Raw genomic sequence first — 20,486 nt, forward strand, 5'->3', positions numbered from 1 at the left:
TGAGCCCCAGGGGGGCAAAGATGACATAAATCTGGCATGTGGTACTGCTGGGCACAGCCCAGGGCTGGAAACAGAGTATGTGCTCAGGAAACACTCGTTGAGTGGATGCAAGAGTCACAGACATGTTCCTCCTTTGATGTGATCCCAGGACACCAAGGACCTCAGCCTTCCCCAGCACAGAAAGTCCCTCTGGCCTTATAGCCCCACCTGACGCCTTGGTTGGTAGCCAAGCCCTATGAGGACCTAGATCTAGTGCCTTGGCTGGGCCTCAGCAGACTGGGACATGCGCTGGGGCCTGTGCCAGGCTGGCCTGGGGTGGGAGGCTGCCTAATGCGCCACAGAGAGGCTCAGAAGGGACTGTGCCATGGACAGTATGCATGCAGGAGAGGGGGTACTTTGGCCAAGGGACCTGCACAAGAGAGAGGGGAGCGGAGAGAGAGGAACAGAGACAGAGACCAGAGAGATACAGGCAAGGAAGAGAGAGAAGGGCCGAGACAGAGAGAGAGACAGAGAGACAGAGAGAGACAGAGATGAGAGGAAAGGGAGGGGAGAGACAGAGACAGAGAGACAGCCCAGAAGCCCAGCCGGCATCATCTTGCTCTCCTTGCACTGGGAGGTAGACTCTTGCTCGATGCCCTGTTGGAGCCAGTGCGTGTATGCGTGTCCAGATGCACCCGTGTGTGTGTGTGTGTGTGTGTGTGCGCGCGCGTGTGTGTGCGCACGCGCGCAATAGCAGCAGGACACGGGCGCTGCATTCCAAGGCTCTGCCCTCACCCCACTGCGAGGGCCGGGGCCCAGACTGCAGGGGTGCTGGCAGCAGTCACCGTGTGCTTGAGCAGGGAGGCGGGCAGGCGGGAGGGAGGCTCGGCAGTGTCAGTGTGTCTCAGCCTGTGTGGGGGCGGCTGCGTGGGGGCGGAGGGCTGCGGCATGCACCAGAACATGTGCGTGCCTTCCGCTCTGGTAGCTTGGAGTGGGAGGGAGGAAAGGCTGTCCCCTTCCCTTGTCCTACCTGTCCCCCAACATCCCATCCTTGGCCTCTGGCCCCTGCACATCATCTGGTCCCCTACCCTGACTTTGCCACTACCTCTCCCTGTGGCCTTGGGTAAAACATTTCTCCCTGGGTATTGGCTCCACCATCGAGGCTGTGAGGAGACAGTATCTATGGTGCTTCCCGTTCTGATGTTCTGGGAGCCTAAAATTTCCCACAGGTGCCTTCCCCAGAAGGAAGCTAAAGAGGGTAGCAACTGTAGTGGCGCATGTCAGCATCCGCAGAAGTATTCTGATCCCCATTTCACAGATGGTAAATTTGAGGTACACAACACCAAGGGATCCACCCAGGGTGACGCAGTAAATTATAGAGGCAAAACCATAATTGGAAAATAAGTGACAGCTCAAAGTTCCCTCATCCACAAGGCCAGTGCCCCAATTCCCTGGAAGTTTTCCCCAGACACCGCACCAGGAGTGGTACCTCTCATCAACCCTCCTCCCACATGCAGAGTTCTGGAGACCCACAGGCAAGCCACACTGCCACCAGTCCTCTGAGCTGGTCATTTCACCTTCTCAAGCCTCAGTCTGCCTATCTGTAAGATGGGTAAGTCAGTCCCCTGCCTCCCTGAGAGATGAGCTAATGAGTGGAGAAGTGCCTCACTGGCCCCAAAGTGCTGCGAATGTGAGAGGTTATTAGAATCAAAATACAAGCACAACACCCATCTTTGGTGCATCAATGCCCAGGTGTTCTCTCCTCCAATATCACACCATCGATCCTTCTCACAGCAAGGGAAGGATGGGATTACTAAACACATTTTACAGACATTAGAGCTTGTGTCTCAAGAGGGAGACTAAGCACCCAAGACCTAGGATCCCCCCACCCAGGGCAAGGAGCTGTCTCTGGGCCCCACTGTCCCCTACTAATCAGCCCAGCCCAAGCCCCATTCCTGATACAAAAAGGTGGAGGGAAGAGGGGACAGGGGCTCCAGAACCAGCTCTCTCCCCTCCCTCTGGCAACCTTGCTGGCCCCTGCAGCCCCTCCCCCAGCCCCAGGACTGCCCATGAGTCAACTTCAGATCCGTTTCTAGAGAGAAAAGAGTGGGTTGCACGCTCTCTCCAGCCTCCCTCCCTTCCCCCCTCCCCCTCTCTCAAGTAAAATCTCCTTTGGAGGCTCTTTCTGCACAGCCCAGTGATTACACAGGCTGCAGGGTAATTCTGCTTTCCTAACCTCTCCTGGGAGTGGGATCCAAAGCCCAGAGAATGTCAAACGCTGGAGGAAGCGTCCTCCTTCTCCACCTCCTGGAACCTGACTCTTTCCCCTGATTCTGGTCTTCGAGAAGGTCGGGTCTGCCTGGAGCTCTGCCCACCAACCCAGGCCCACCCTGACCCTGGAGCTGGCATCACTGCAGCCTGCTTCTGAACTAGCTTCTGTGCTGCGAAGGTCTGGGCTTCTGTTCCTCTCACCCCTGGGAGGAAGGAGGATTGGGGTCAAGAGAGGAGGGAGTAAGCTTGTCTCTGGGTCCCAAGAGACAGCCCCACTTTAACCCTCTAAGGGACCAGGAATCAACTTCCCAGCTTATCCTGAATCATACGCTGCAGTGGGACCTGCATCCAGTAGTATTAAGAGGCCACAGGGCCCTGATTCCAGCCCACACCCGCTTGGCTGGCTGTCCACCGGGTGGGGGAGGAACAGCTCCTCTGACATCCATCGCCAGCCCCACCCGAGCTCCTCGAAGGCCTGCAGTCATGAGCCAGTCCTCACTGGGCAGGGCGCCAAGAAGCCTTCGAGAGGCACGTGCCCTCCTCTCCAGCTGGGCAGCCAGGGCCCTGCAGAAGGAGGTCCAAAGACCCCCATGTCCCCTTGTAGAGCCAGCCCAGCTGCCTCCGCCGGCCACCATGCCAGTGATCTGAAGTGGGCTCCCGGAGCGGGGGCTCAGCTTCTGGGAGATAACTGCAGGGTCCCAGCTGGCAGAGACCTTGGGTCACCAAGTGAAGTATGGGCTCTGCAGGCATCTTCAGTGCCTCTCTCAACAGGAGTTGTTGAATCGCTGCCATCCCGGAGGCAAGGGGTGGATGGGCAGGGATGTGGGGGTTAGTCAGCCCCCTCATCTAAGCTGGGCAAACTCTAGACAAAAGGTAAACACATGGCAGGTCCTAGCCCTCGGCTTCACCCTGCCCAGCCTCTGAGGGCAACAATGATCCCAGTGTGCCGGGCTTGTCCCTATGTCTTCTAGAGAACCATCTCATTTCATCCTCACAGCCCTTTTATTTTTTTCATCTCCAGGTTACATGTTGGGGAAAAGAGGTGCCCAAACCTCCCCGGTATTACAGTGCTGTGGGTGGGGAGGTGCGGGGCCTGTGGCCTGTGCCGGGCACTGCCACTGCGTCCCCCACTGGGCGCTTGGACTGAAGCTGCACGCAGAGCAGGAGAGCCCTGCTTCCTCGGTGATGCACCCCAGGCTTTCAAGCCCGGGCATCAGAGGTGTATGGCCTCATCTCCTTTTTTCCAATACAAGCACCCTGAACCGCAGGCCCATCCTCAGCCCCCATGATGTCCTGCAAGCTCCTGACATTGCCTGCAACATTTCATAGGTTTGCACATTTTTCTAGGGAAGGTAGACTTAGACTTTAATCAGATATCTGGAAGAATATGTGACCTAAAAAAGGTTAAGAGTAGTGACAGCTGTGGAAGGAAGAGGTCTGAAAGTGATGAGATTAGACCTGGCCATGCCTGCCACCCTTGGTTTTCCTGCCATGGCCACAAAAGAGCTCCGCGTCCCCTGAAATTCTGCCTGCACCCAGTCCCTCCAAGCGCCCCGGCAGACAGTGGGGCTGAGAAGGCTCATGAAGGCGCTCTCCGCCAAGTCCCGCCCACAGCACCCAGTCTGCATGATATCCATCTCCTCTTGGGGCAAAACATCACTTTTATTTTCACTTTGAGTGCCTGAGTCACATCTCAACTCCATTTCACTGCACTCTGTGACGCAGTCCTTCCAGAACCAAGCCTTAGTCGCACCCTGAGAGGCAGCTCCCTGCTGATTAGGGAATCCTTGCCTCCAGCGGGCACCGGAACCCAGAGAAGAGGCAGCACACAGCACACACCCAGAGCGGCCCTAAACATTTTGTTCCTGCTGTCCCCCCACCCAACCCCCAGCACAAAAATATACTCAGAAAGACAGGAAGTCTGCAGACAAGAGTGAGCACACGTCTGCACATGGGAGTGTGTCTATACAAGGGAGCCAGTGTGTGCCTGTAGGTGTCAGGATAGCCCAGTGCGCAAGTGTGTGTGTGTGTGTGTGTGCGCGCGGGCAGCCTGCTTCTACACAGGCCCACCTCCCACACATATGTAGACACCAGCCCGAGCTCACACATGCCTTCAGCACCCACACTCCCACTCGAGCCCGTGGGGCCAATCTTCACACGCACACACATAAACCTTTCCATGGGCATGCCCCCTAGTCCTCACAAATGTGCATGTCCAGACCTCCCAGGAACACCAGTGAGCCGAAGTCCCACCTGTACATCCTTACGCAGACATATATTTACACACAGCTGACGTGCACACAGCTCTGACCTGCCATAATGTGTATGCATAGTGACGCACGTGCACACCTTCACTCCCGTGCAAGCCAGCCAGCGTACCCCTTTGTGCCACTTGCATCCACCCACCCCTGCAGGGCACACTTGCATTTTCAGGCCTCACATGAAGCACTCCTCAGCCCCTTCCCCTATGCACACACTCGTGAACACTTGCACACCTTTTCAGTGCACACAAGTGTCCTCCAGAGTCAGTCCTCACACAACTCATGTCAAAGTGCACTCCTGTGTGTGCCCATCCAGACCTCACACCAGCACATACATGCTTACAGGGCCCCTGTCCCCTGCATTCCTGCTGCTCCAGCAGGGACCACTCAGGGCATTGGAGCCGATTTGCCCACAGGGCAAACTCTGCCTCCAAACTGTACCCCTGCCCTGAATCCATCCCCAGATCCACCAGGGGACATCCTAGCCCAGGGTATCCAGGAATGCTTCCCTGACAATCCTCAACCTATGAAGCTACCCCAAGGTGCTCTCCTCTCCCCCCATCCTCCCATCCTCCCATCCTTCTCTCTACATCAGTCATCAGAAACAGGAAATGAGCTCTGGGGCTGGACAACTTTGCCAGGGGACCAGAGCTGGTGCACCCTCACTCACATCACTAGCCCCTGCAACAGCAGTGTCCCCCCTCACAGCTCACCTGCTTGCCCTTCCCCTCCTCCTAAAACCCAGGATGCCTCACCAATGGCTCAGTTATTAACCTCTGCTCTACCAATGCGCTCACCCCTAGCAGGAGCTGGCAGGGGGAGGGTGGCGAGAGGATGTGCTTACAGGGAGGGAGCAGTTGGCCACGCTACACAGCCTCTGGAGGTGTCTAAAGTCAGGAGGGACTACCTGGGAGATGGTGAGCTCTCTGTCACCAAAAGTAACCAAGTTGAGGCCAGATGGCCATCTCAAGAGAAACTCTACAGGGGATTCCAGCCTTGGACTCAGCTGACTGGGAAGATCCCTTTTTAATCCTGAGTTTCTAAGAATCTCTGTGTGCCCAGGTCATGTGCACTTGTGTGTGCGTGTGCACACACATGCTGCTGTCCACTGTCAACCCTTCACCTCTACACACACACTCCCCCAGCTGACCTCAGCACATCTTGGCAAACATGCCCGTGCCCGGCTCTGGGCACTCTGCACATACAAGTGCCCCCAAACACATGCAGCCTTCCTTCCTGTGTTTGCACTGAAATTACTGCAGGTGCACACCCCCAACCCATGACACTGACCCCCCTGAGCCCTCCAGGACTCTCTGAGGTGCAACTCACTTTCCCAGTTCCTCGAAGAGCTGGTACTCTTCCGTGAAGCGGGTGCAGGTGATGGTGGCCATCCTGGCACTCGGCGGGCAGGCGAGGCTTAGGGCTGGAGGACCAGGACTGAGGCACTGCTGCTCTGCTCCCGGAATCAGGAGCCACTCGCCTGCCCGTGCTGCCAAGTGCGAACTGAGAACCGGCTTGACTGACGAGCCCGGGGCTTCTGAGCAGAGCACTGTGGCTGCTCACAGCCTCGCGAGCCTTCGTCAGCATCCAGGTCCCCATGGCAACCACCTCCGAAACGCCCTGTTCCCGTTGCCCCGGTAACTGCCTCCCCAACACCTGCCTGCCTTCCACTGCAAAACCTGCTCCTGGACGCCCTAGCCTTACTGCACACAATACTGTAGGCTTGTGTGGGACCTGGGGGCGGGTGGACCCAGCACCCCCAAGGTGATGGACCAAGGGAGGGGCTGGAGGAGGAGGAGAAGAACAAACTTAGTCCGCAAGTGATCTTCAATATTCCCACCTCCCCCACTTCCAACTATGGGGCCCTTATAGCAGATAGGATGGGATTAAGTGGGGCAAAAAGGCAGTTGCCATGGTAACGGCCAGTGGGTGCCACTTTCCGGGATGGTCCCCAGGAAAGACAGGACGCAGTTACCCTGGCAACTTCATCTCCTATGGAGAGACAGGTATTGCCCCGTTGCCCTGGCAACATCCAGGTTCTAAGGTTTACAGGGAAACGATGGCTAATTCATTGGGATCTCTCTCTCTCAGTGGGTGACTATAGTCTCTGTAACTATCTCTCTGCTCCTGTTTTGGGGGGTTTTTTTTTGAGTTTTTTTTTTTTTTTTGCCTCTGTATCTCTCTTTCTTATTCTGCTCTCCCTCTCTCTGTTCCCTGCCACCCTGTCCATCATACTGGCACTCTAGCTTGGGGGAGAAGTGCAGAGGACTACCAGAATTCTGGAAGGAACACCCTTAGCTGCCTGCTCAGCCCCACCCCCTCAACTATGACAACTGGTCCCCTCCTGAGGTCTCTTCCATAACCACTTCCCCACCCCAGGCCCCCAGAGGGGCCATGGAGATCTGGTCTCCTGGGGCTCATGTCCCAGTTTCTGCTTATGTTTCAAGTCAAGGTGAAAGACGCGGAGGCGGCAGCGGGGAGGGGAGCATGGCCTGGCTTGGAGGGGAGTGGCCAGAGACTGCCTTGAAATCCTCATTCCCAAATTTTTGCAGGCACTTTCCCTGCCAGCTTCAACTCTTCAGGGCTGTAATCACATCTATAGCCCAAAGGTGAGCCCCTAGGCCTAGGGAGTTAAGAAGAAAAGGGACTGGCATATAAAGATCTGAGTTCAATTCCAATCCCAACATATATTAGCTGTGTCTCCCTGGAAGTCACAGCCCCTCTCTGAGCCTTCAGCCCCTTTTCTACAAAACAGAACTAAGGTGCCACTGCAGAGGAAGGCTGCGAAGATGGAGCAGGCTGAGGGCTGTGGAGGCCTTTGGGAAGTATGTAAACATGAGGCTTCTTTTTAGTTTCTAGAAGAGGAAAAGGAAGGTCTAAAGTATGACCATGACCACCCCCATCACTCTAGCTTGAACTTAGAATCTCAGACCCTCACACCCCACCCTTCCTCCATTCAGGCTCACTTCACAGCCCACCAGGCTGTCTCACACCAGCACTGGCCGGCAAAGAGCACAGGATAAATGCATCCAGGATCCAAACCCTCTGGGTTTCCAGCCCACCCCTTTGAAACTTTCAGACTGCCTTAGTGGTCATCTCACTTGCTGGACATGTTGTCTGTTGTCAGCAGATCCCTGACTCACTATTTTAGGTCCAGGGACCCCTGGAGACATCTGGGTACCCCCCACCAATTCTGCCCCTCTTCCTGGGAGCTGGAAGTGGGAGAAGATGATGAGGTTTGGCTCTCTGATGCAGCCATTTCTTCCCAGGAGAGAAACAGGAGGGAGGCAGAGGGGAAGGAGAGGAGGAGAGCCAGGGAGGAGGGGGTAATGGCTTAGCCACTAATTGCACCATTACCACCTTCAGAAAAAGGAAAAACCACTCAGTTTTGTTTCTGCGCACAATATGCTTCCCGCTTCTGCCGCCAACGTTGCAATTCAGAGGCAGAGAAGAGAGGCCCTTGCTTGGGGGCTGCACAGCCGGTGGGCAGCAGGCAGAGCACGAAACGCTGTTAGAGGCTAGAGGTAGATTCAGGCAAGCGGGAGAAGGCTGCACTGCCACCTTCCTGCCCCAGACCCTCTAGCCTGCCCCCGGGAGGGGATGGCTTCCATGCATGAAAGCACGGGAACAGCCCTTAGTGACCACTGAGGCCACCTCGGTCATTGCCCAGGGGAGAGGAGAGGCAGTGTCATGCAGTGGTTAGTGAGACTCCATGACCCATAGGCTGTGTGATTTGGGATGAATATCCTAACTTTTCTGTGCCTCAATTTCTTAGTCTGCAAAACAGGGTTAAACATTGCCTAGCTCCAGGGCTGTTGTAAGGATTAAATGAGGTGAGCACAGTGGCTGATACACTGTAAATGCTCAGCAGGTGGAAAAATTACTCTTATTAAGGGACTCAAGCCCCTCCCTCGTCACACCGCTGTCTCTGAATCCTGGAAGTATCATCAGTATCATCAAGTGCCAGCACTTTGGGTGCTGTTCTCTGAGTCCCCACTGGAGTTGAGCTCATGGTTTGAACATCACCTTGCCCAGGCCAGGTTTGCAGCATTCCTGTAGAACAAAGGACTGGGGCTAGAGGGCAGGGGTCACAAGGCCTCCAGCACATCAGGTGCCAACAAGCAAACGAACAAATTTGAAATTAACAAAGAAAACAAAAGGCAAAGGTGCCCTGAGGCTGTATTAATGGAAGTCTAATGTTCTGAATAAAGGAGGTGATAATCCTGCTTGGTTTAGAGCTGGCCTGATCTGCTCCCCCTCCCCACCTCTTTCTTCCCTCCCTTGAATCCTTCCTTCTCAGGTGTCCCCATCCTTCCTATTCCTTTCACCCCCTTTCTTGTTTCTATTGCCTTCCTCCCTTTCTCTCAGTCTCAGTCACTCTCCTCTCCCTCCCCATGCTGGCCCGGACCCTGTGTACATGGTAATGGAGGATGGGCAGGCTGCAGGATGCTGGTGGTGCAGAGATGGCTGGAGACCACAGAGCGGGAGGTAGATGTGGAAAAGGAAAAGATCTCCTTGGCAACTCTCATTTACACACACACACACATACATACTCTCCGAACCCTCGAGAGCCTAGCACAGGGGTGTAGGCACTGCCTCGGAGGGGCACTTCCATCCTGACTGTAACTGCCACCCTGCCAAGGAGGCACAACCGCTAATTCACTGCCTCCCCTGTGCCCAAGAGGCTGGCAGCTGTGCCCGGTGGTGGCAGGCAGCGAGGAGCCAGCCCTGCCTCCATGGCGCTGAGAGAATGAGCTGATGATTGCATCAGGGGACCGTTCTCGCCAGACTCCCTGCTCCCCAGGGCAGCAGCAGGCAGGAGAGCCAGCACACATGCCCCCATCTGCAACTTGCAGTGCAGTACTCAAGAGCAGGCCTGCCTGCCACAGGCTGGAGGCCAGGGGTGGGCGCCCTGGAGGGCGCTGAGCACAGCTCTGACACACTCAGAGAGGGAACGGGAACGTGAACACAGGCTGTACCCCATATAGCTCCGGAGGGGCGAGCGGGGGCCAGGACCAAGTTCCTGGGCCATAGCGGGGGGGCTGACAGCCGACTCAAATCCCACCTTCTTCCACAGCCTCCGCACGTGCTCACATGCACATGCCTGAGTGCCTTGGGGTCCTGCAGGGCCTGGGCAGGCACCATGGAAAACGTGCCATCCGCACGTTTCCCACGAGGCCTGTCCCATTAAGGGCAGTGAGCGTGGGGGCAGAATCCGTGGAAAGTGGGCCAAGAGAGAAATGATCCTGCAGAGGGTCTAGGTGGAGGGTGATTTGGTTCATTAACAGCAGTAAGTAATGCCAGACTGGAATTCAGAAGGGAGAGAAATCAAAGGTCAGAGAGCAGCTCTGTCCCCTGAGATGTCCCACATAGGAGGCACTCCTTGCAGAGAAGAGGGAAGCAGGGAGTCAAGGGACTACTGAGGACTCCAGCTGCCGGGCCCACGTCCGCACAGCATGACCTGCAGCTAGAGGGAGGACCCAAGTTCAAGTCCTGCCATTGGCTGTGAGTGCTTATGGCAGGTCTCTTTCCCACTGGGGCCTCCATTTCTTCCTGAGAATGTAAAGACAAGATGTTCCTTCACTGACTCCAAGGACGTGAAAAATAGTTCTTTCCACTTCTGAGCCAAGCCCTGTGCTAAGCACTTTGCATACTGCACTATTTATACCTCACAACAAACGTCCGTGAGATGGGTGCAATCACCGCCTGTTTGCAGAGACACGGTGGGACGTACCCACCTAGGGTCTGTGTGACTCCAGCACTCCTGCCCTGGGCTCTTCAGCCTCCACTAGGTCTGGAAGGGCCCTGAGGGGGCCCACGCCCTTTACAGACATGGGACTCAGGCCCAAAGAGAGGAAGCTGCCCTCCCGCAGTCACACAATTCAGGGGTGGAGTCTGGATGACAATCCAGAACTCCTGGCTCCCACAACATACTCCTTCCCTAACCCTCCTCCGCTCCCCTTTCCTATGCTCAGGGCTACTTGCCAGTAGGCATCAAGCAAGAAAAGGAAATGGTGCCAAGGCCCAGGGCAGAGATCAGAGCCCTGCCTCTCCAGCCAGGTCTGGGATTCTCTCCTGGCTCCTAGGGAACATGTCATCCCTGCCACGGACTCCATAGGCAGGGCCCAGTTTGGACAGGGCTGCCCCTGGCTCTGACCCATCTGGCTGGCAGTTCTGCTGACATCTGGCCCAGCCAAGGGGGAAAGAGGGGTCCTGTCTAGCATCTCTGGGCTCCATTCCCCCTTGCAGGCCCAGCTGGCACAGTACCCAAGGGGCCAGAGCTGCTTCTGGTCTGCTCTCCCTTCCATCCCTCCCCACATAGGTGGTACAAGCATCTGCCTGGTGATGCCACTCAGGGGCCTGACAGAGTCCAGCCCCAGGTGCCCTGGCTGGGGGGAATGCAGGAGCCACAGGAGGCAGGAGAGGTGGATGGGAGCCACGCGGATTGCTAGGCAGAGCAGAAGCCACAGCAAGCAGGCCGAGCTGCTCAGCACAATGTCCTGAGCCCTGAGTTGCTCCTCACCCTGAGAACCTCCACCAATGCCAGGCACTGGCCAGCTGATGGCGCCCGGATTTGGTAGGCCTGGGGACAGCCAGGTGATGGACAGGTTTGCAGGCTAAAGCTTGAGTGGGGCTCCTGGGCTGTTTGCTGGGTTCTGGGTTAGGCAGGACTCTGAAGCAGATGAGCTCTAGGCTGGGTTTAAGATTAGATGAAGCCTCCTTCTCAGGGCACCAGGAGCAGGCACCAGCCCCCAACCCTCAACTCCAGCTGCACTCTCCATGCTTGGGGCCAGGGTGGCCACAGGGGGTAGTTCTTGGTGCCCAGGGAAGAGCAGAAATAGGCCTTTATGGTCCTGCACTTGTGGCCTCAAAGGGTAGGGACCCAGGAAGAGAAGCAGGGCTGGAACCGGAGGCTGGGCCACCTTGGGCAGGGTCAACTCAACAAGCACAGGAGAGACCTCCACTCAGCTGGGCAAACCTGGGGTGTCAGGGGCGCCCTGGCTCCACACCACTCTCTCTGGAAGGGCCCAGCCCACGCAGCTAGGTCAAGCATCCAGCAGAGCTGGAATAGCCTGAACAATGGGCAGACCATGGATAACCCATCCCTGGGGTACTCCGGGCCTAGAACTTCTGCAGTTTCCCTCCAGAGCAGGCAGAAGTGCTGGGGGTGGCTGGGTCTCGGAGGCCTCAGCTAGTCCTGGCCCCCGCCCCACCACGACCAAGGCATCGCCGTCTTGGAGACAGAGAAGGGTTCCAGTCGGGGGAGGCCATAAGAGGTCAAGAGATCAGGGCTGGGAGGAAGGGGCCCAGGACACAGATGGTCACCTCCACTGAGCAGCCCCAGGCCAGACCCTCACTCCTGCACTCGGCACCTCTGCGATGGGGATGCAGCTCTGTATCCGACTCTTGAGCCCCCCTCACTGCACGGCACCCGCCCCGCCCGTCCTGCTCATCCACAAGCTGACGAGTCCTAACAGGCCTCCTTTGCCAGTGACAAAAATAACTATTTTCAAAATTCACAGCAGGGCTTTCGCCTACACACGCCGCACCGACTGGAAGCTGAAGGGAGCCATGCAGAACGCAGCGTGCGGAAGAAGGCCCTCGGTGCAGCCAGCGAGCCCGGAAACCCCCGCACCCCTCCCCACCACGGCCCAGCCCGTGTCCCCCAACACACACACACCGAGGGCACCCGGAACACCTGGGAGAGCGCTCTGAGCTCATCCACTCTACACAGGAGGGCAGTGAGGCCCACAGAGGGCCGGAGACTTGCCGGAGGCCGCACTGGATCTGCAGCAGGACTGCACCAGAACCCGTATCTTCTGCCTCCTGGCCAGGCCGCCCACCTCCTCTTCCATTCCCTGGGCCAGCGGTGCACTCACACCTGCCCCCAGGACGCACGTGCACACACCCACGTGCTCACAGACAGCACTGCAGCCCTGGCTTCCGTGTTACTGCATTTTAATCAAGTCCAGGGCCTCCTCCACAACCATTACCTCGGCCTCTACAGCCCTGTGAGGTAGGCAGAACCAGGGCTAGCATCCCCATTTGCAGGTGGGGAAATCAAGGCCCAGAGAAAAAGGACTGGGCCCAAGGTCAGAGCAGAGCCCAGATGTACTGATTGGTGTAGTGCTCTTTTCACACCTGTTTCCACTACCCTTGATCCTGCAGCAGCTTTAACAGCCAGGCCCAGTCCTCTGGGGACTGGGGGCAGGAAGGAGAGCTTGCCACCACTACCCCCACCACCGCTCGGGCCCCAGGACTGGCCTAGGCCACGTGAGGATGCAGGAAGGTCGCCCCCAGGTCCCTGCACCTCCACCTTCATCACTCAGGGGATCCTTTCAGAGAGCGGCCAGATCACCACTCCTTGGCTGGGGTCCAGGCCTAGAGTTGCCTCCTTGTGGCTTCTCACCCGAGAGGTACCACAGAGGTCCAGGGAAGGCCTTAAATGAGCTAGGGGGTGAACAAGGATGGTGGGAACTCCACCACGGCCCCAGGCACCAGGTCCACACCACAGAGCCATAAAGTTATTAGAGCTTATTTTCCAGATGAGGAAATTGAGGCCTAGGGAGCTTGTGCAGGTCACCCGAGGTCACAGAACAAGTCAATAGAGGCAGGACTGGGACCCAGCCATCCTGTCTGGTTTATTCTCCCCTACCCCCAAGCCAAACTCCCCACTCTTCAACTGAGGCGCTCTACGCCCTCCATTTCCTTGCAGATGGGGAAATGACCTAGGGCCCCCCAAGAAAAGGGGCAGGGCCAGGCTTGAGTGGGGAAGTATCTCACCTCCCCCACCCCATCAGATCCGGTGGGACATCAGTCTGGTGTTGAGTTTACGGAAAAAGGACCGCAGCTTGCAAATCTTGCATTTTTTCTTGCGGCGCCCCCGGGAGAAGCTTCGAGCCCTGCCTTCCTCCTCCTCTTCCTCTTCTTCCTCACTGGCCCAGGGCCCCCAAGCACCCCCATTAAAGTCAGGATGGGCCCGGGGATTCTCAGCCGGGTAGCGCACGGGGATGGCTGTGCGGTTATAGTCCACCAGGCGGGCCAGCAGGGCTCGGACCACATCCGGCCGCTGGCCAGCGAGGTCCTCCCGTTCGTAGGGGTCAGCACTGATGTTGAAGAGCCACACAGCCTGGCGAGCACTGGCCATCCGCTCCAGGTTCCACCAGCTGCCAGGGAAGGCAGCTAGCGTCTGCGGTGGGATCCAATCACCATAGCCGGGGTCTCCTGTCAACAGCTTCCACTCACCCACACGGATGGCGGCCTGCACAGCGGTGTTCCAGATGCCAAAGCCACCCTCCAGGGAGCCGTGCCGGGCGTGGTTGTAGAGCGGGTCAATGTTGTGCAGGATCTCTGTGCGTGGCGAGGCCCGGCCCTCGCTGATGGCTGGCCACACGTCATAGCCATCCAGCCCATCGGCCGCCGAGGCGGTGCCACCTGCCAGACCCACCAGGGTTGGGTACCAGTCAGTGATGTGCACCAGCGCCCGGCTTGTCCGTCGCTTTCTCTTGAGAAGGGGGCTGTGGACGAAGCCCAAGCCCCGCACACCCCCTTCCCAGTAGGTGCCCTTGCGTCCTCGCAGTGGCCAGTTGCTGCCCCCCGAGAAGGTCTGGCCACCATTGTCACTGGAGAAGATGATGACACTGTTGTTATAGAAACCGTAGCGCTTGAGGGCCCAGGTGATATTGCGCACGGCCTCATCCATGCAGGTCACCATGGCCGCGTACTTGCGCCGGGCCACATTGCCCATGGTGCGGTAGCGGTACAGGTACTCACGAGGGGACTGCAGGGGTGTGTGTACCGCCTGGAAGGCCACATAGAGGAAGAGGGGCTGCCGGGGACTTTGGCTGGCTAGGATGTGGCTGACGCGCTGGGCATAGAGCAGAGTGGAATACTGGCCGCTGAGCCCCCAGGCCACACTCTCGCCCTCGTGCAGGTCAAAGCCACACACCCCTGGGCCGTCGCAGTTGTCATAGGTGTAGTAGTCCACGTTGCCCGTGAGCGAGCCCAGGAAGGTGTCAAAGCCCCGGCGGGTGGGCAGGCACTCCTTCCGGTAGAAGCCCAGGTGCCACTTGCCCACCATGTGGGTCGAGTAACCCAGCTCCTGCAGCTTCTGGGGCAGTGTCACCTGGTCCAGGGGCAGGCAGTTGGGCTGCCGAGGGCGGATGATGGAGTGCTGAAGTCCTGTGTGGATCTGGTATCTGGTGGGAAGAGGGAAGGACACAGAAGGCACCAGTGAGCTACAAACCACTGCTCTGGCCACCCAGCCCCCAACACTCACCCTGAGGTGGGCTCTCGCCCCAGCGCGTCCAGCAAGCAAAGCGACGGTATGTATTACCAAATGTGTTAAGCACTTCGAATACATTATCTCACTGAATGCTCAAAATCTACTGAAGTAGGTATTATCCTCATCTTACAGATGTGGAGGCTGAAGCTCAGAATGGTTAAGTCACTCATACAAGATCACACCGCTAAGAAGTTGAGGAGATAAGAGCTGAACCCAGGCTAATGATGACAACAAGAATAATAATAGCTGACACCACGCACACACTGTTTGCTCACCTGAGCCCCTTAAATGAATCATCTCACTAAATCCTCACCACAGCCTAAAAGGTGCATTTCATTATTATTATTCTCATCTCTCAAATAAGGAAACTAAGGCTCAATAAACTAAATCATTTGCCCAGTGATTCACACAATTAGTAAGTGGAGTTGAGATTTGTATCCCCAGGAATCTGGCTCCAGATTTCAGAGTCCCTACACTCTAAGCCACTAACTTGCCATGGGGCCGAGAGCCAGTCCCACTCTCTCAGGAAAACTCCTATTCACTCTTCAAAGCCCAGCCCAAATGTTATCCTCACTATAAACTTTCTCATAACTCTCTCAAAGAATGAGTCACTTTTGCTTCTGGGTTCCCACAGCATTTAGTGCAAACCTTCATTGTCCAACTTGGCCATAAGATTCTACTCAGTTGTATGTACATGCTCTTGGGCCCAGTGATATGTAATGAGACTGTCCCTTATTCATCCTTGTATTCCCAGCACTCAGGTGATATTTCAAGGACACTCAATTACTTATGAAATGGAAGAATGAAGAATGACACTCAAAGGATTTTAGAGCCAGAAGGGGCCCAAGTCATTTTCAAGTTTATTTACCTTGACTTAAAAAGAAACTAAGGTCCAGAGGAGGGGAAAGACCTTGCCCAAGCTCACTCAGTGGTCAGGAGCAGAGCCCAGACTCGAACATAAATCCAATCAAAGTCCAAGCACAGATCCTTTGCTGGCAAACTAGGCAGCCACTTCTCTTTCCCCACAGAGGCCTCAGTTTGCTCATCTGTAGGAGTGAGTTGGTTGGAATGAGACACCTCTAAAAACCTTCCAGTTCTCAAATTTTATGAGACCAGTTCCCATGTGCCTGCCCACAAAGTTTATGGGGCCCCTGGATCCTGGATCACACAGGCTAACACCCCGAGGCAGGAGCAAGTGGTTAGCAGAACCCTGCATTCCTCATTTATTCATTCACATCCCATTCCTTCTTCTGTGGTCAAGGCACTCATGTGATCTGCTTATGGTGTCCTGCCTTTACTCAAGTCTTACAAGTCCCAGACTAAATAAGAAGCCTGGAACCTCACACATGTCTTAGAATCCTACTCCTTTTTCTCACGCCCAGGCATCCAAGTTAAGCGGAGACGTAAATTCTTGACACCTCTAAGCCAGGACCTGGGGTGGGTTTTTCTGTTTTGCTTTTCTTATCTTAAAGCTGTTTGTTGTTAGTTATCACTAGCTACTACTGCCATTTTTAAATACTGTATGTCACATATAGTATTTCATTTAATCTGCATTAAAAACCTACAGAGCCTATTAAACCCATTCTACAGATGATGAAACTGAGGCTCCCAAAAGTGCAGCAACGGGCCCAAGTTCAGACAGCTGGCAAGCAGTGGAGCTGATTTTTGAACCCAGGTCTGTGCAACTCACGCTCAGAATGTCTCAGTCACGCGGCCTCTGCAGACCACAGTCAAGCTAATGAACAATTAGATTTGATATAAGATGTACCCTAGGGCCCCGAGTTGTAATGAGCCTCTCTTCACAGGGGCTGGGCACCTTGGAATGCTGGTTTGTAAAGTGGGTGAGCCAGGTAAGAGTCACCGAAGCCTGTCTGCAAGTGAGTAACATGGGAAACTGGCTCTCTCCAGCTTCACCAAACACGACTGGATGCACTAACAAACACTAATGAGAGTAGTCAGCATCAGTCAGATGGAGCCAGCTGTAGGGGGCGGAGGGCAGACGCTGCCCAGCCACACTCAGCTAACTTTGCAGATTGGGGCGGGAGCTGGAATGCTGCCCTGTATGCTGCTCATTCCCCTGCCCAAACCAAAAGTCATCTCTGGGGAGAGAAATGCTAACTTGTGCATCGCTCTGGGGAATGCAGATTCCTCTTCCCTCTTCTGGAGATAGGTCAACGTTTGGTCTTTACCATCTGCCCCCACCCCTAACACATACATTGATTCCCCTTCCTCTTTCCTGTTCTCTCTCTCTGTTCCTAGATCTAAATGCTGAGAGCCAGATTGAAGGAAGAAAAGGCACCTACTTGACTCCCAGCTACAGGGCTCCTCTAAGCACTGGCCTCTCAGCCTTCTCTCGTACAGACCTGAAGTTGGGCACAGGCCCAGAATTTGGCCCTCCCTGACTCCGTGCCTCAGTTTCTCCCATCCAGGAAACAGGGAAACTACACAGCCCTGGTTCCTGAAATCACACCAGTGGCTTTTGAGTGGAACTTGGGAGAAAGCATGCCTTGGACTCCATCCAAGGAGGATTAGCTTCAGCCTTGCCAAAGGATTTTCTCCTAAGTGGCCAGAGTTTGCCTTCCACACCCCCACCTCCTGTTTCCCTGCTCTTTTAATCCTGTAATCCTACCACCTTGCCTGGGACAACTCCTTACCAAGAAAGTAGCACGTCTCCTTGGGGCTCCCAGCCAACTTGGGAGGGTTTCACAGATGAAAAAACAGGCTTGGAGAAATGATGTAACTAGTCTAAGGCTACACATGTCAAGACATCCTGTGTGTGTTTTTCTCGGCCACCTATCAATTCCTTGGTTTCTTCCCAATGTTGTCATCAAACAGTTGGGGGACCCTAATTCCTCCAGCGACATAGAAGCTTCCATTATTGACAGTCAAGTAGGTTATATGCAACTCGTTCAACCCTCATCACTCCTTTTCAAGATTAAAAACTGTTCTTCAATCCATTTTATGGATAAGAAAACTGAGGCTTAGAGAAGTTAAGTGATTTGCTCAGGGCCTCAGGGTATGTTAATAAAAGCAGCATTCAAGCTTCAGCGTCTCTTTCACATGGTGTGGAGTGTGAATGTCCTAGAACATCAGAGGGAGAAGACCTCAAGGATGATCCAACCCATTCAGTGTACAGGTAGAGAAATCAAGGCCCAGAAAGGGCAAAGGACTTACTAATGATCACACAGCCAACTGGAGACATAAGACAGAATTAGCCTTGAGCTCTGGTTTCCCAGGTCCCAACGGGGGACTGTCAGTACAGGGGAAACCTACAGCTGGGTTCATTTGGGGCTTGGACCACCAGCATCAGCAGCCCGGCCTGTGCCTACCTGCCGGTGAGAAGTTGGCTCCGCGAAGGCGTGCAGATGGGCTGGATATAATAGTTTTCCAATTTGACACCCTCGGCCGCCAGCCGGTCCAGCGTAGGGGTTTCGATATCTGAGCCATGGTAGCCCACGTCGTGGTAGCCCTGGTCGTCGGTGAGGATGAAAATGATGTGGGGAGGCTGGGATGGGGCGGCCGAGGGCTGCTCGCTGGCCTCCGCGGGTGCGTCGGCCACCAGGCTCGGCTTGGCCCAGTTCCAGGACAGGTAACCGAAGCTGAGCAGGCTGACCAGAGAGAAGCCGGTGAGGGCGTGCATCGCCATGCCGGCCCGTGCGTCCCGGCGCGCAGGGCTCCCAGGGCCTCCCCGCCTCGCGCGCCCTGGGCGCACGGCCCGCACGCCCGCCAGCCGGCCGGTCCCGACGCTTCGAGAGCGCTCAGCGTTCCCCGGGGGCGGCCCAGCGGCGGGTCCGGGGCTGGCTGGACGGCGAGGTCGGACCTGCGTGGCCGCAGAGGGGCGCTCTGGGGAGGTCAGGCCCGCGCCGAGCTGCCTCCCGCCGCCTGAGCGCCCGCCCGGAGCCGCCCTCGCTCCCTCTCCCCCAGTTCAGCCGGGCCAGCCTGAGACTCGGTGTGGAGGCTTCCAAAAAGTGCTCTCCACCATCCTCTGACTCCCCTCTTCCTTCTAGCCCTCGATTTCTCCCGCCTCCTAATTTCTCTCGCCTCTGCTTTCCCTTTCTCCTCCTCCCGACCCTCCAGACCCCGGGCCGGCCTCTCGCCCCGCCCGGAGTCCCGAGAACAGTCGGCTCCCCGTAGGGAGGTGGGCAGGACCCCAGCGGGGAAGGGGAGGGAGGCAAGGATTGGGCGGGTCTGTGGGGGACACCGCTGGAGAGAATGCGAAAAAGTTGTAACATCTGCCGGACCGAGCCCCAGGTGGAGGGGAGGGGCGTCCAGCGGCGGCTCCGCCCCCGGGCGGGAAGCCCAGGCCGGCTGGGCCCTCTGGCTCCAGCCTCCGCCCTGGCCAGACTCAGGAAAGGAGGGAGGGGGGCTCCTTGGAATTCGATGGAATAGCTCTGGAATGGCCCGGTCAGACATTCCTCGATCATGGAGTCTCAGCTTCTCTGAGTGCCAGTTCTGGAAGGAACATGCAAAAATTTCTATTCCAACCGGGTCATTCTACAGCTGGAGAAACTGAGGCCCTGAGATGGCAGGGAACACGTCTATATCACAGAGCAAGTTAGTTCTTCCCTGGGCTGCACAATGGTTGTTTGAGTGGCAGCAGAGACAGCAATGGAGAATAGAGACGACTTTGGCAAGCACCAGGGGCTGGAAATCAGGAAACTAGGTTCTGGTCTTGCCAGCTTCCCTCTCTCCCCAAATCCTCCCCCTCCTCATTCTGCAATTCACAGCTAGACTCTTAGAATGCCAGTGCTAGAATCCAGAGGGCAGGAGCTGTTGTATACATCTTGTTATGCACAGGGTCCAGAAGCTCAATCAGTGTATACTGCAGGTATGAATGGATGAATGGGCCTTGAGTGTCACCCAGGCCAACACCCACCCAAGGAAATCTCTGCAACAGGGAAGGCAAGCTTGGGGCACTCCTGGGCCAGGCAAGTATCATAAATGAGTAAAGAAGGGGACTGCTGTATTGCCAGAGGAAGGCACGGGCTGCATGGAGCAAAAGGCTGCAGCCTTGTGTCCAGCTAACCATTGTCATGCAAGAATCTGGACTGGTGTTTTCAGATCTTCCGATTTTCCAAGAACGCCCAAATCCAGATTATAATGAGAAACATTCCAATTGTTAAGAGCTAATAACTAATTTAAAGCAAATGTAAGCACTATACAGGCCAAATAAAATCTATCTGAGGACTATTTTAGGCCATTAGGTACCTGTTTGCAACTTCCACCCTGCATCATTGTTTTCCAGATTTTAACTAGGCTGTATTTTTTAATGGGAAAACTGAATTAAACAAAACCAATTAGGCTTTTTTTTTAACTACTGGGAGTTCAGTCTTTAATATACTGATCTCCAAAAGCAGGCATTGCTAAAACTGTATTTCCCAATTTTATGTGACCAAGGACCCTCTTTTTCACAGAGCTTCTCCAAGAGCCAGTGTTTGGGGAACTTTGAAAAACAAAAACTGCCCAGGTGGGTCTTCTCTCTCAGCATCTTTCCCCTGCCAATATTCTGCCGTGATCCTTTCCCTTTTCTTTAAAACCACTGCGTGTGGGGAAAGAAACCAGACTTCCAAAATAGCAGCCCAAGTGAATCTGCATTTTGAAATGAGGGCTGCGTGGGGCTGACCACTCCTGTTTGCTCAGAGCCCCATATTTAGGATGACCAGATTTATCAGAAGGGAAAACTGAGCCTG

General features: G+C 55.6%; 2 protein-coding genes across 4 annotated transcripts in view; both read right to left on the reverse strand.

The window, feature by feature from the left end:
• Positions 1–6,061, reverse strand: part of CAMK2A (calcium/calmodulin dependent protein kinase II alpha) — a 60,649-nt gene extending 54,588 nt beyond the window's left edge. For 2 of the 3 annotated variants that reach the window (XM_031449338.2, XM_064484437.1), the window contains exon 1: positions 5,841–6,060. In XM_031449338.2, coding sequence (XP_031305198.1) covers positions 5,841–5,902 — 62 coding nt within the window. In that variant the 5' untranslated portion in view covers positions 5,903–6,060. Of the gene's footprint in view, positions 1–5,840 lie in introns of all 3 variants that reach the window. The other variant, XM_031449336.2, reaches the window with a different exon arrangement.
• A 6,989-nt stretch (positions 6,062–13,050) lies between these two features.
• On the reverse strand, positions 13,051–18,873 carry ARSI (arylsulfatase family member I). The gene is made up of 2 exons (XM_010991169.3): positions 18,126–18,873; positions 13,051–14,710 (listed from the first exon to the last, which is right to left on the reverse strand). The coding sequence occupies exons 1-2, from the start codon at positions 18,440–18,442 to the stop codon at positions 13,309–13,311; spliced, it is 1,719 nt and encodes a 572-aa protein (XP_010989471.1). The 5' UTR covers positions 18,443–18,873; the 3' UTR covers positions 13,051–13,308.
• Between the last annotated feature and the right edge of the window lie 1,613 nt (positions 18,874–20,486).

Source organism: Camelus dromedarius, chromosome 3 (genome assembly GCF_036321535.1).
Source record: "Camelus dromedarius isolate mCamDro1 chromosome 3, mCamDro1.pat, whole genome shotgun sequence".
Taxonomy (NCBI): domain Eukaryota; kingdom Metazoa; phylum Chordata; class Mammalia; order Artiodactyla; family Camelidae; genus Camelus; species Camelus dromedarius.

What these genes read in the sequence shown, in the direction of transcription:
- ARSI (XM_010991169.3), bottom strand. Translation starts at nt 18,442, where the DNA reads ATGGCGATGCACGCCCTCACCGGCTTCTCTCTGGTCAGCCTGCTCAGC. An exon ending in AGCCAACTTCTCACCGGCAG is followed by an intron (nt 14,711 to 18,125) that starts GTAGGCACAGGC and finishes TCTTCCCACCAG; the next exon opens with ATACCAGATCCACACAGGAC.